General features: G+C 46.9%; 1 protein-coding gene across 1 annotated transcript; it reads left to right on the forward strand.

The window, feature by feature from the left end:
* Positions 1 to 305: 305 nt before the first annotated feature.
* On the forward strand, positions 306 to 13,623 carry LOC122373393 (kinesin-like protein KIF19; the record flags this gene model as incomplete). The annotated part of the gene is made up of 18 exons (XM_043351384.1): positions 306 to 438; positions 4,085 to 4,159; positions 4,582 to 4,692; positions 5,650 to 5,737; positions 6,051 to 6,166; positions 6,437 to 6,586; positions 6,908 to 6,998; positions 7,400 to 7,404; positions 7,910 to 8,017; positions 9,127 to 9,254; positions 9,415 to 9,547; positions 9,918 to 10,025; positions 10,427 to 10,545; positions 10,823 to 10,968; positions 11,246 to 11,339; positions 11,586 to 11,655; positions 12,101 to 12,184; positions 13,494 to 13,623. Coding segments are annotated over exons 1-18 (1,825 nt in total), but the record flags the coding sequence as incomplete, so codon positions are not given.
* Between the last annotated feature and the right edge of the window lie 227 nt (positions 13,624 to 13,850).

A 13,850-nucleotide genomic window follows, 5' to 3' on the forward strand; every position in this document is an offset into this window, starting at 1 on the left:
ATTTTAAGAATTTACAGTCCTCATACATTGGATATGATTCGGCACTTCCTATAGCAGCCACCGACATACAAATACGGATTGTCCGGCGCTCGGCGCTGGCCGGCGACCTTGCTCGCTGAATAAGTGATGTCCGTTCCAGGCGGGCATTGTGCGGCGTGGCGGCGCGAACGCTCTGTGTTTGCCAGTTGCCACGGTGCCGTGCGATCATCACAGGGTCGTCGGTGTCGTCCTCGTCGTCGGCGGCGGCGGCGGCGGCGGCGGTGTCGGGCGCGGCGTAGGGCCAGTGTTGTCCAAGCCGCCGGCGGTGAGGGTGGCGGAGTGCCGTCGGACCGAACTGATGACCTGAGACGCTCCACGACCGTGTCAGCCATGGTGGCTCAGGCGCGCCGTGACCCGGCCGGGGGCAAGGGGGGCGACTCAACCAGCTCCCAGCTCACGGTAGGTGTCCGGCTATATGGGGAAGCGGAGGACATTTAGGAAAGACGGTGTAATAACTCATGCCAACCACATATTTTTTTTTTCATTGGCAGCTCATCTTATGCGTATGTCCAAAGCAGTTGCTGAGTGCGATCCATTCAGTCAGAACTCAGAGCCTTGTTTTGAATTATGGGTGAAGTCTATTAGAAATAATTGGGAGTGTTCGGTATCGATAGGAGAGACCGGGGCAAACCGGTCACCCTAATCTTTATTTCTATGCCGACGCTTCATTTTCAAACTTGGAAAAATTTCATTTCTATCTATGTCATGATCCCTATTTTATTGCCTTTCATTTCACCTTCATCTCATTTCTAAAGGCGTTCACATATGGGAGATATTTGCAAAACTTTACACCCATGTATTTTGGCCACTTTGCCCCAACCCCCGGGGCAAAGTGGACACCGGCGATCTCTTTGTCCTGATATGAGAAACAGGATAGTTGCCTCATGTACGACTACATAGAGCTGTTTCAGCTGTTGATGATAACAAGGCTTAAACGAGGATGGATGTTTATTTTTTCACCTTCTCATCCGTAAATAAACAATGCAAGGACATTCATGGGAAAACAGTGCATTGCATTTTCAACAACTCATATAACCAAAAGGTGGTCGAAATAAATAATCGTAAAAATAGAAAGTAACCTGGCGAAAAAGACTTCTCCGTGTACTTCAGAAAAATGGCGACGGACCGGAAATGAAGATTACAAATCCGGGATCGGGATCCCGGTATCCCGACGGGATTAACTCCCGATCTCGATCCCGAATTTCGCCAATCCCGGGATCCCGAATAAATCAGTTTTTAACCCAAAAAGAGAATGCAGTCGCTGCACGAGTGACGTTTAAGCTGTGTACAATACTGCGTGATATAAAGCAAAGAAACTATTTAGCTGGCACCCCGTATCGGCCGACCACAATCGACAGTGTTGGTAGCTCCCGGGGATCACCCACAGCGGTTAACCCTCGCCCGTAAACGGCGATCTGCCACCTTCGCCCATGCAGGGGGGGGGGGGTTGGTGCGACCCCCCTTGGCGTTTGAAAACGGAGCGTCGTAGAGCTTAGCGGAAAAGACCAACGGATTGCTCTCGCCGAGATCTCGCGATTGGTGGTATATTTTTTGGTCCTAGGTCAACATTTGACCTACTTTTGACCGGTCAAAGGTCAAATTTTCGGAAAAATAGACTTTTTCAAATTTTCCGCGGCGATTGCGGCAAAACGGTGGGAGATATCGACTTGAAACTTTCACTATCGTGTTCCTTGATCAATTTTCTATCGTTTGGTATGTATTTCGTTTCCCTAGCTCTAAAAATGGCGCGTTGGGAGCGCCGGAAGTCGGCAAGGTCACAGTCGGCGGCAAAAATTCAAAAAATCAAAATTTAAATTTTTGAAATCTGATTGTATTTTTGGATTTGGGATGTCCATTTGCTCCCTATAGAAGCTAATATTGCTGCATATTCCCATTGAGGTGACAAGAATTAGCAAAATAGTGGTTCGGGCGCTTTTCAAAAATAGTACCGGACGCTGTTCCTCTTGTGACGTCATAGCTCCGTGACCTGACCTGACCCGGTCAAGTTTCTTATACCATATGATAGCCAATACTTGCCCCAACATGCATGGGAAGTTTCATCACGATCCATCAACCGATGTCCGTACCACCGGCAGGAAACCTCGGGCGTTGGCACTCAGTTTGTGAAAATCCGGCCGGAGGCTGTTCCCTTTGTGACGTCATAACTCCGTGACCTGACATGACCCGGTCAATTTTTTTTTATCAAAAGATGCGCAAGGTTTGCCCCATAAGGTACCCAAAATTTGGCGGCGCTGCGCGCCGCCGTTTTTGCACTATTTCCGAAAAACCTCAGGGGGGGGGTTGCACCAACCCCCCCTACATGGGCGAGGGTTAAGCCGCTTAAATGCGTACGGTAAAGGGTCCTCGAACACCGAACGAATGCGGCATAAGCACTGCAGCATCTTCATCAGGGCCACGGATCGTCCAGCAATCCTGACTTGTCCGTGGCCGGAACAGAAGAGGTTAGTTAGCAAGACAGTCGTTGGCTCGTGTCACAGAAAGATGCTACAGATGTCACGCAAATGCCAAGTGCCGACAGAGCTTACTGATTCAGACGTTGGAGACGAGCAAAGTGGAGCTCTCCAAGTCAGTGACTTGGCTGCCCCTCAAAGCGACTTTGTAGTAAAGTCTAAGAAAAATTATTGATAAAAGCGGAACCGGAGGGAGGTGAAGTGACGAAGCGACGTCTTCAAAATATTGTTAAACAGGAGCCTCCAGACTTGGCGTACCTACACTGGTCGTAGGTTTTAGTTTTACAATATGACAAGCCAACAGCAATGGCTTAAAACGGTCGTGCCAGCTAGCGATAGAGCCAGAGCGGGTGTCAGAACCCGCCTCAATAACGAGACAGTAAGCGATCAACACATGCAGTTCTGTAAAGGCCAATTGGGAATAAATGCTATAAACTTTATACTTTAACTTTAACTTTAAATTTTATAGCCAACTGTAAACGTTTTCTTAACAAATTTAATCGTTTTAAAATGCAAAGGACATGGTTTAAGGATGGCTTTGGTTGTCTCTTTGTTCATGTTAGTCTTCTACTTAGACGCAAAATCTGTCAGTAGGAAATTATTCTTACCAGCGTTTTTGACAAGACCGGGATCCCCGGATCCCGAAATAACAACTTTCGGAATCCCAGGATTGGCAAAACGTTCCGGAATTGCAATCTCGTGCCGGAAAGCCAGGTGTTGCTCATTCGAACGACCGCGAAGAGAACTGTAATTGGCAAATGGTAACCAATAGCTGTAGTTGACACCAGCTGTAAAGGGTTTAAGTACGGGGTGACCACTTTGCCCCGGGTGACCGCTTTGCCCCAGTCTCCCCTACCTACCGTAAATAAGATACCCCTGAAATCACTTGACCTTAGATGTCACCGGTTGAGCTGTAGACCGATTGTAAATCCTCGTTATGGGGTCAACAGTAATTATTACACACCGTCTTCGGCAAGGAAAAAATTGATTATTGATTCAAAGCGGTCATGCAAGTGATTGTTTGGTATGGTGATATGTACTATAAGGTAACGGAATTTAATTTCGCCTCATTCATAAAAGAATAAGGATGATAAATCTGCTTGAAATGCAAAATTTTGAAAGGCACTTTCAACCTCAAGGGTCAGATTCTATTAAGCTTGTATAACTATTCTATTTTATAGTGCCTATTTGGCGCTTCATAAGGCCAAGTAACTGTATGCAAGGAATCGCAACGTGTTACGACTTTGTTCCACAAATACATACCTACAGGACCATAAATCAGACCACCATGCTGCTCAGACCACCTGTGAGTCACCGTTTCTTACTACAGCAGGTGTTGCAATCAATGGCATGAACCTTTCATACTCGCGTGACTATGAGGCATTCACTTTGGCATCATACACCAATGTTTAGGTACCTACAGTCTTTACCATTAAAATTTAAATTGCTTTGGTGAGCTGGTGTTGTGTACTTTTGAAGAAACGTACCTTTTTTCCTGTTACGTTTCTTCGAATGTCTGTAAATGAAACAATAACAGGTGAACTCTTCATCCACCTCTGTGGCCGTGCCCGCAGGTGGCGGTGCGGATCCGTCCTCTCATGAACAACGAGAAGGCACGGGGCCGCGTAGCCGAGGCTCTGGATGACAAGGTTGGTGGAACATCCCGTGACCTCATCTCAAACCGAGCTTTTCTCATAATGGATAGGTAAAATATATTTACGATCTACTTTACGGCTAAGGGTCGGAGCATTCAGCACCAATCAAAAGTGACAAAGAGCATGGACCCAGTAAGGCCTTTGTTGTATGTTCGACGTACTTACATACCTATATAGTTGATAACTTCCTGTTTGGGAAAAAGGTGAGACGTTCTTATTTCGTTTGAAAAAGGCGATTGTAGTTTTGCACCTTCAACAATGTTAACTTCTGAAGACTTGCAGATATCAAACCTTTTCCTCAGCAATCGCGAATCTACTGATGACTACACATATGAAAACGTGTCTATTGAGCTGCAATGCACGAAGTGAAATTGTTACGCTATATGTTTTGCTCATGTGCGGTAACCGATTTTCAGATGGTGACGTTGATGGACAACGATGGAGACAAAAACGATGTCCTTCGTCAAAAACGGCGACAGGAAAAACAGTTTGTGTACGACATCGCCTTCGGAGAGGACTCTAGCCAAGTTAGTAGGGTTTGGGTTCTTTCCTGCTCAAAAATGTTTTACATATTTCCATTTCATTATATTGACATACGTTTGTATGATACAAGCACTGTGCTGCAAATACGCGCATGCTACTTACAGTTCTGAGAGAGACGTTTTCACTGAAAGTTGTGATTGTTTTTAGTCAAATTCCCAAGGCAGAGTTCCAGTTTCAACGTACAAGCCATCCCGTTTTGTCGACCATTATGTATGCAGTAGCCTGCTGTGTCCATTGTGTGGCCTGCGAGGGCCGCCGAGGCCGCTGGGTCGATATACGGTTGCAGCTCGCACCGATCGACGTGCAACGTGCAGCGAGCTACGACACGGTCCACTGGCGCGTCCACACAGACCACCGACCCGTCCACACTCCACACAGACCACAGACCCGCCCACACGGGCAACCGATCCGTCCACACGGACCACAATGTCCACACAGACTACAGACCCGCCACACAGGTCACAGACCCGTCCACATACCACAGACCCGTCCGCACAGCACCGACCCGTCCACACTCTACACCGACCACAGACTTGTCCACACAGACTACAGTCCGCGTCCACACAAACCACCGACCCGTCCACATGGACCACTGACCCGTTCACATGGACCACCGAGCGCCGTCCGGCGTCCACACAAACCCAGCCACATTCAACACTACCACGGTCCACACTCACAGAGTCGTCCTCCATTATGCATCGCTCGCCTTGAACTGCAGCGTTGTTAGCGAGAATTCAATTGGAATATCCAGCATTGAACTACGTAATAGGCATCACGGCATCAGGCATCACGCAGACGTTTCGAAACGAATGCTGGTTCTAATTTCTAAATAGCGCTTTTTACCCTTGTTGCAAATTGCGGCACCTTTCTTTCACTTACTAAGAAGCGGGCGAAATAATAAAATTATGAGAAGTGTAATGACTAAGTTTCCATCATTACAGAAAGTGGTGTACGAGCGCACGACTCGGGACCTGGTACAGGACGTCCTGAAGGGGTACAACGCCACAGTGTTCGCCTACGGTCCTACAGGTGAGAAGCTATCAGTTAGGGGAAAGGCCATGAGTTCAGGGTAGCTACCGTGCATGGTGGTCAATAATCCGACGGGTTCACAGAGCAAAGTCAGTGGAGCTTGTGAAGGTCAAAAGACCACAGAGCGGAGATCGTGGATAGTCAAAGAAGGAGGGTGACCACGGGAGGCCGTAAAAATGGCTGCGTTATTTCTAGCCTGCACAGTGCACACCCACTGGATACAGTAGCATAAAGGCCTTTGAATACCGAGGTAAGAGGTATACCGGTGTACAGAGGCTTATGATCACAGTGATCTGTTTTCCTATCTCGCCAGGCGCTGGTAAAACGTTCACAATGGTGGGAACCGCTGAACAGCCCGGTATCATGGTCCGAGCGCTCAATGACCTCTTCAAGGTCATGGAGGAAAACAAGGAGGAGCAGGATTTCAAGGTGGGTGTCCAGTCGACACGTTCGGGTGCAGATGATTTCAATGTCATTAGTAAAAATAAATGATAAAATGTAAAGCTTAAAGTTAGACGAGCTCTTCACCAAGATTTTGATATGTTGATATGAATGCCACTGTTCAAAATTACCTACTTTTCGCTCTAATGAAAAAGTCAATTCCTAAGTGTGAACAAGTGAATAAATGTGAACGGCTAACACGGTATCGAAAAAGGAAATGGTTCTGTTGCTAAGCGCATGATCGGTGAACTGTTTCAGATGACGCTGAGTTATTTGGAGATTTATAATGAAAACATCCGCGACCTCCTGAAGCCCAGCACTGGAACTTTGGACCTCAGGGAGGACGCCAAGAGGGGCACCATTGACGTGGCAGGCCTCTCCGAGGTCACGACACAAAGTACAAAAGAGGTATGAGTACTGTACCGTGCATTTGCATTCCGAGTAGAAGATTCTAACTATTTCGTTCTAATGGTCGATGTTTATTGTTGACTCATATATGGCATATATCTGTCCTTGTGTTATTAACTCAAACATCGGATTGAAATTTTGTCCATTGCCTAACCCAACATTTCAGGTAATGGTATCAGATGATTTCAAATTTCACGTCTTGTGTAAATAATACAGGAAGGCTGGCAGCCGGTCCGTGCCGCCGGTAGGACTGATACTGCCGGTGTAGTAATGACGCTACTGCACAGGTACCGTAACAAAATGTGATGTTCCCGACTGCAGGTGATGCGGCTCCTGACCAAAGGGAACAAGGAGCGAACCATGGAGTCGACTGCCGCCAACAAAACCTCCTCCAGAAGTCGCCCTACTCATGGTAAGTACCATATTATAGAAGGTGGAATGAATGCCTAGGACGTCACACCACCCACCTGTATATTTATTTAAATGTTCCAGTACTTCAGTGTGTTCCACTGTGGCGCTGTAACCTTCCGGTATTACTATTTTACAAGTTTAAAAATAAACGATCGGAAATCTGTGCTATCATTGGGGCACTTCAACTGATGATGTTAATGATTAGGCAAAGCCAAAGTGACAGCTGACTAAATAAGACCATCATTCACAAAGTGCCTGAACCAGCTGAATTCAGTGCAACAGCCCATTCTTATCTGATAATGAAGGCCACAAATCGCCAACAAGTATATAACGTGACCACTCGTTACCACCTCATTAATTGTGGATTGTCGCCGGTCGTTTTATCGCCTGGCCGGTGGACAGTGCCGGCAGGCGCCGATCACGCGACGTATCGTCTCTCCATCGATTGGTCTTTGATCGACCGCGCGCGGCCACCAGGCGAACGACGACTGTATTGTTATGTATTGTATGGGTCTCTGATCAGGGCGCAACACTGTGGCACCATGACGCATCAACAGGGCAAGCAGCGGGGTGATTAGATCTCGGGGCCGTTGTGACCTTGAGGACTTGGACATCACTATCTATCGTGATGATGATTATATAAAAGAGGTCAAGGCTGACTATTTTTGTCGCAACGTCATTGTGCTCAACACATAGCCGTGATGTTTATGCATCTGTTATTGTACTTATCTGAAAAGTTGGTTATTGCTTATTACAAGCCAACTAGCGCTGAGACTCGTCTAATTAATCGCATGGATACGCATAAAGCTGTAAAAAAGCAAAATGTTGAGCAAATAGTGGCCTGTGAAGCGATTTCCTTGGCTGCTTTGGCTGTTTTTTAATCGTCAACAAATCCGAACTCTATACTTTCAGGTGAACGTGCGCCAGCAGTCGCGGGTGCGTGACATTCACGAGACGGTGAAGACGGGTCGGCTCTACATGATCGACCTGGCCGGCTCAGAGCGCGCCAAACGCACCAAGGTCAGTTGTGTCAATGGTTAACGGGTCAAAAAGCGCGCCAAGTGAACCAAGGTCAGCTGTGAGACGGCCTGGTTCGAGTCAAAAGCTGCTCCGAATACATCAAGGTTAGTGGTTCCGCTGCAGCGATACATGGGGCTCAGTCAGGGTCGTAAAACCAGTCGCGGGTCGATCGAACCGGCTACGGCGTTGCTTGCCAAAAAGATGCGGCACAGAGTCTACCAGTACCGCATTCAGTTCCCCGACAAACAAATATACACTTTTTCTTATCAGATGTAGCTAGATTGTCATGGTGGAGTTCAGCTACAACAATTGCATTATTGGAGCTCTCCTGTGTTATCGATGTTCAATATAAAGTGCGCCGCTTCGTAACATTGGGCAATGGGCACGTCTTGACCCCCGGATGTAGGTATATTCGCGTTTATTTAGTTTGTTTATTCATGCACGTGAGCATGCCTACTGAACGTGCATTTTGTCTGAAATTCAATCCCTGACACTTGTAATTTGCCATTATTAACTTTGAAATGACCACAACTCACTCACAAATCACGATTAAAATAACGTATTGAAACCACAAACAGGCCGCGTATTCAAAACACACCGGCCGTCTACAACCCGCGCCTAATTATAGTTCACAGGGGCCACGGCGCGTGCGGCGGGCACCCGCCGGGCCGGGCCCCGGTCAGGTCGATGGACAGGTGCCGTTCGGTGTGGTCACTCCAGTCGTCCGGGCAGCGCGCGGTCGATGCTATTTCTCAGGACAGTATGTACGGGAATGGACCGCGGGCACGCCCCGCCGTCGACTCGGGCTAATGTTTCGGCAGATGGTATCAGTTGCAGGCGGTTCCGTCTGCGGCTGGGACAGATCGATATGAAGACTGTTGCATGGAGATTGCCTTGACCGGCCCCGCCTATTCGTACTGGTAACACTTAGGCCTATTTTTTTTTAGGATGTGGTCACTTGAGTTTGGGGCTGACGATGCTCAATGGCTTGAGCTCGATAAAAAACATGCCCGACAGTATACGCCTATACAAACCACAGTAATTCTTTTTAGAACTCCCACTCTAAGTACAAACCAGTTCATACGTTCATTTTGATCTTTTGTCTTCAGAACCAAGGGAAGCGACTACAAGAAGGCGCCCACATCAACCGCTCTCTGCTGGCCCTTGGGAACTGTATAAACGCGCTGGCCGTCAAAGGAGCGAAATACGTCAACTACAGAGACTCCAAGCTCACCAGGTACTAACGATTATTTCGTCAAAATGCGCTATCACTGTTGTTTGATATGCACGATTCACGTACCATTAGTTGACAATAGATATAGCAACACTCACTGTTTCATTAGAGATAGCCACTAGCCAGTTCCCAGCAGTGTGCTCATCACCCTCGGTGTCCGCAGACTCCTGAAGGACGCCCTCTCGGGTAACTGTCGAACCGTCATGATCGCTCACATCAGTCCGGCGATGGCGCAGCGGGACGAGACCTTCAACACTCTGGTGTACGCCGACCGAGCCAAGAACATCACCAACAAGGTAGGTAACGAGCCGCTGCGACCGTAGCAGGCGCACCTAAATGACTCCGAAATGAAGAGCGACATATACGTTCATGCTCCATTTCTCTAAACGTTCTATGAAATGCACTACATACTTTACAATACGCACTATCTACGCACATATCGTACACCAGTCACAAGCCACCAGTCACATCAGCAAAGCGTGGAATCGCTTCACCCTCTTTATTTCTTTCACTGTCATGCTTGATATACGCGTCAATAACGTGCGTGACTTTCCTCGTGCGCCCTATGTCCTTCAAAAATCGTCCGTGTGCTTTTCGATCGTCACCGGCTCGCTTATCGGTTTCGGCACTGGCGAAGTGCCTCATCGACCGGGTTTGTGTGTACAGGTGAAGCGGAACGTCCTAGATGTCACCCACCAAGTCTCGCAATATCAGAACATTATTGCCGAGCTCAAGGACGAGATCGGACGACTCAAAACAAAAATCACCGACAAGGTAACTCAGAGTCTAAAAATTTACCGTATTGGCCGTAGTCAAATAGTTGTCTGTTTTACGATTTATTTCATTTACATTGTATAGAGCATACCTATGTAGAGATCACTAGAACAGTCAATATCAAGTGTAAACAGCTCCTCGGTTTTCTTTTTATACGATTTTTAACGAGCTAGGCTATCCGTATTTGTGTCACGGTAGAGCGTCGACCTCTGGACACATGTTTGATCTGTTAATCAGTACCTAATCATCATTACCTTCTTCCTTCTCTCTCTCTCTCTCTCTCTCTCTCTCTCTCTCTCTCTCTCTCTCTCTCTCTCTCTCTCCTCTCTCTCTCTCTCTCTCTCTCTCTCTCTCTCTCTCTCTCTCTCTCTCTCTCTCTTTCTTCCTATAACGTCTCTCAGGACGAGCAGCCGGAGACGCCGGATCCGACTTCACAGCCTCGCAGCCAAGAGCAGGAGGAGGAGCTTCGGGAGCTCCGCAAACAGCTCGTTAACCTCTTCAGAGAACAGATGGAGTTGAGGTAGGTCCAAGGTGCTTATTAGGTATGGTGGAATAGCATGGCAAATTGGTACACAATCCAATATTATCTAATCATTGACAGCAGCCATAAATGTTTCTGAGCCCACTTATCATCCTCCAGTTTTATTCCGCTTTTATGTTGCAAAAAATAGGTATCAAATAAATGCACAACCAATGCTTTATTCCTTTTTTTATAAAAAACCGAAATGCGTCCTTTTCGTTACTGATCTGCATAAATCCTGAACGTAAGTAAATTTATTGATTTCTGCATCCCACAGACACCAGGTGATCGAGATCGATAACGTATTGCTCTGGCTGGCCATGGAGTTTGAGAAGCAGACGGCACTCATCAACGAGTACGAACAGGAGCGGACCATTCGACGGCGACGACTGGAGAACGCCTCAGAAGCGTCAGACAGCCCAGGTGCGCAGTAAAACGAACGGAACAGGTGCTGATATCATTTATCCTGGTTTTCGTTTATGTTACAAACGGGCTAGGTTTTGGATGAACAAAACAGATTTTAGATTAGAGGAACCCTAGTGCGTGCTGCTTGTACGTATCACTTTTAAAATTATGCGTTACTTAAAATTGTTTTCATCGGAAATGTAACATTTCTTCACAAGCTTTTGCAACTACGATGGGAACAAATCACTCACCTGTACGACCGTTCAATTTTACATTAGTTCCTCCCCTGACGCAGACGGCGTGTTCGAGGATGAGGAGGAGGAGGAGGAACCTGAGGACATCGTTCAGGCCTGGGATGATCTGCGCTATATCCAGGAGGAGGAGCAGAGGTAGGAACTCCCAACTCAGGAACATGATAAGACAGCCCCGATAGTTATAGCGCTATAAACTTGAAGTCGGTTCTGGTTCAATTAACAGTGTCATAGTAGTATTGTTCCTGCAATGTCTTTTCATTATGAGCAATTGCAAAAGTTCTTGCTGACTCAACTTAAAAGTTTCCGCTCAATGTTTATGGTGTCAAACGTGTTTCATCGCATGGTGCACGGTAACGGTGTCAGCACAGCCATCATTTTCAGATACCATATGCGTAAGAACGCAGAAGCAGACCTCATCGACCTCAGAGAGAAGGCCAGTAAAATGGAAGAGGTAAGTCGACACTTCGGTGAGCACGGAAGCGGATTTGGCAGTTTTAATTAGTCAAAAGTTTAATAAAGCATCGGCATATTTTGCCTTGGCCTTTCCGTCACCTTTGTGAAGCCGTTTGCACTGCTCGTTTTCGGTGTTTTCAGTGGAGCCGTTTTCGCTGCTGGCTTTCCTACGATGAGCGCAGTGCCTGCCCCGGTGACCTACTTACCTCCCTTCCGTAATATAATGTGACCAAATGGCACACCCACGCCCATCCACTTAGCCTATGCGCCAGCGTTCACCCCAAGTCGTTAAGTCCCAGGTGTGCATCGACCTGCCCGTGTTACAACTAAAGCGCGATCATTGTATGACCCAGTGCGATTTATCAAAATAATGCAACTGTCTGACAAGACCACACTACACATTAGTTAATGCATAAACTCATTTTGCGGGTGTCCTTTTACAGGCTCTGCCGGACAAAACGTCAACGGACGAACAGAAGGAGCTGCTCGAACTGCTGCTGAAGACGCACGAGCTCGAAATAGAAAACGTGAGTGTGAACATGCCGCAGGTTTGAATCATGGTATAATACATATGCCACCAAGGCTCATATGATCAATGGTTTAGGTGATTTATAGTTATTCCATTCACATGTTGCACGCAAGTTTGCATGCAAGAAGTGCAGAATAAAGCTTCCAAGACTCGCTGAGCCTGATGACGGCGCGCTTTTTAGCTTTGATGGCTATGTCGGTTTAAGTTCTTCTATTGCAACATGAAAAGGGCATCTAAGCGTATAAATTTTAACGAATACACAAGTTTCAATTACTTGCATGCTTATTTGGATGAGCATGTATTGCAACATAACTACATGACAACGCGCACTGTTTATTGACCTCGGCAATGTGCAAAGTCGCGTCGCACACCCCAATGCGATATCGCATAATGCATTGCGATGAAAGCACTTCGAGACGCGTGCTTCTAATATTCATTTCACCAGGTCACATATACCAATTTGGACGGTAAAACGGCTCCTCTTAATTTGTTGGCTTTTGCCATCATCGATAATACACATACCTACAATTGTCAAACGCTTTTTAAACTGCAATTTCTTTGCTTGAAATTTGACTGTCACCAATTCAAACTCCTCACTATACTTGCTAAAAGCTTCAGAAGTTCTTCTCTGAAGCGGCCGAACCAAATAAACAATATCTGACGAGTGTGCAATAGCTGACAACTGCAAACAGCGCTACACTTAATGTCAATTGTGATGTGTTGCTACAGACCACGACATCCTCAATTTCAAAGGCTTGGCTGGCATTTCACCAGACTTCTCTGTAATGGCCTTTCTTGTTGTTCCAATTATGAAGCACGTCCGGCCCGGTCAAAGGCGCCTCCGGCTGTATTGACCCGTCCCCGGCCCACCTACGCCAGGGCCACTGCACGGGGACGGGACGGGCGATTCCAACAAATAGCCGCCCCAGTGCAGTCCGCTCGACACTGGCCACTGCCATGGTGACCTACGGCACACAAACACCATACACAACACACATTGTGGCTATCCGTCAACACATTTATGTTGGAAACACATCGGATCTGAATTCTTCACTGATATTCTTCTGACACCAGAATACAAGGGAGGTACACGATTAATTCTTTCAATTCGTTTTTTATAACGATTATGTCGATAACTGTTCATCGAATGGTTTTGGCAGCAATCGTCTTTAAAGAGATTGTGGTTTCCGACGTTAATGAACTGCTGTTAGAAGTGTCGTGACTCGTGACACTTTAACCACTTGTACCGTTTTGTCTCTTCTTGAGCTTTCCTTTCCTACAAAAGTTTGTTCGTACTGCCTTCCCAGATGGAGATGCGAAGTAATCAGCTGATCAAAGACCACGAGCTGCGGCGGCGAGATCTGATGATCCTGCGATATGATCGCCAGCGGACGCTTTGTGACGAGATCATCAGCCGGCAGAGACAGCTCATCGAAGGTAACACGAATCAGAGAGCCAGGGGAGCATGAGACGCATCAGCCGCTCCCACGCTGCATGTATAGGGATAGGAATAGGAAAGCTACCTCCATTGATCAACGGATATTGGCAGGCTAGCTCGTAATAGGGATAAAGATAGGAATGATCTTTGACTGATGTGAAATAGCGCTGGATTACTTTTAGGACCTTTCAGTAAAAGAAAAAGATTAACAAAAACCCGCCTGTCA

The sequence above is a fragment of the Amphibalanus amphitrite genome, unplaced genomic scaffold (assembly GCF_019059575.1).
Source record: "Amphibalanus amphitrite isolate SeventyFive unplaced genomic scaffold, NRLGWU_Aamphi_draft 001487F_arrow, whole genome shotgun sequence".
Classification (NCBI taxonomy): domain Eukaryota; kingdom Metazoa; phylum Arthropoda; class Thecostraca; order Balanomorpha; family Balanidae; genus Amphibalanus; species Amphibalanus amphitrite.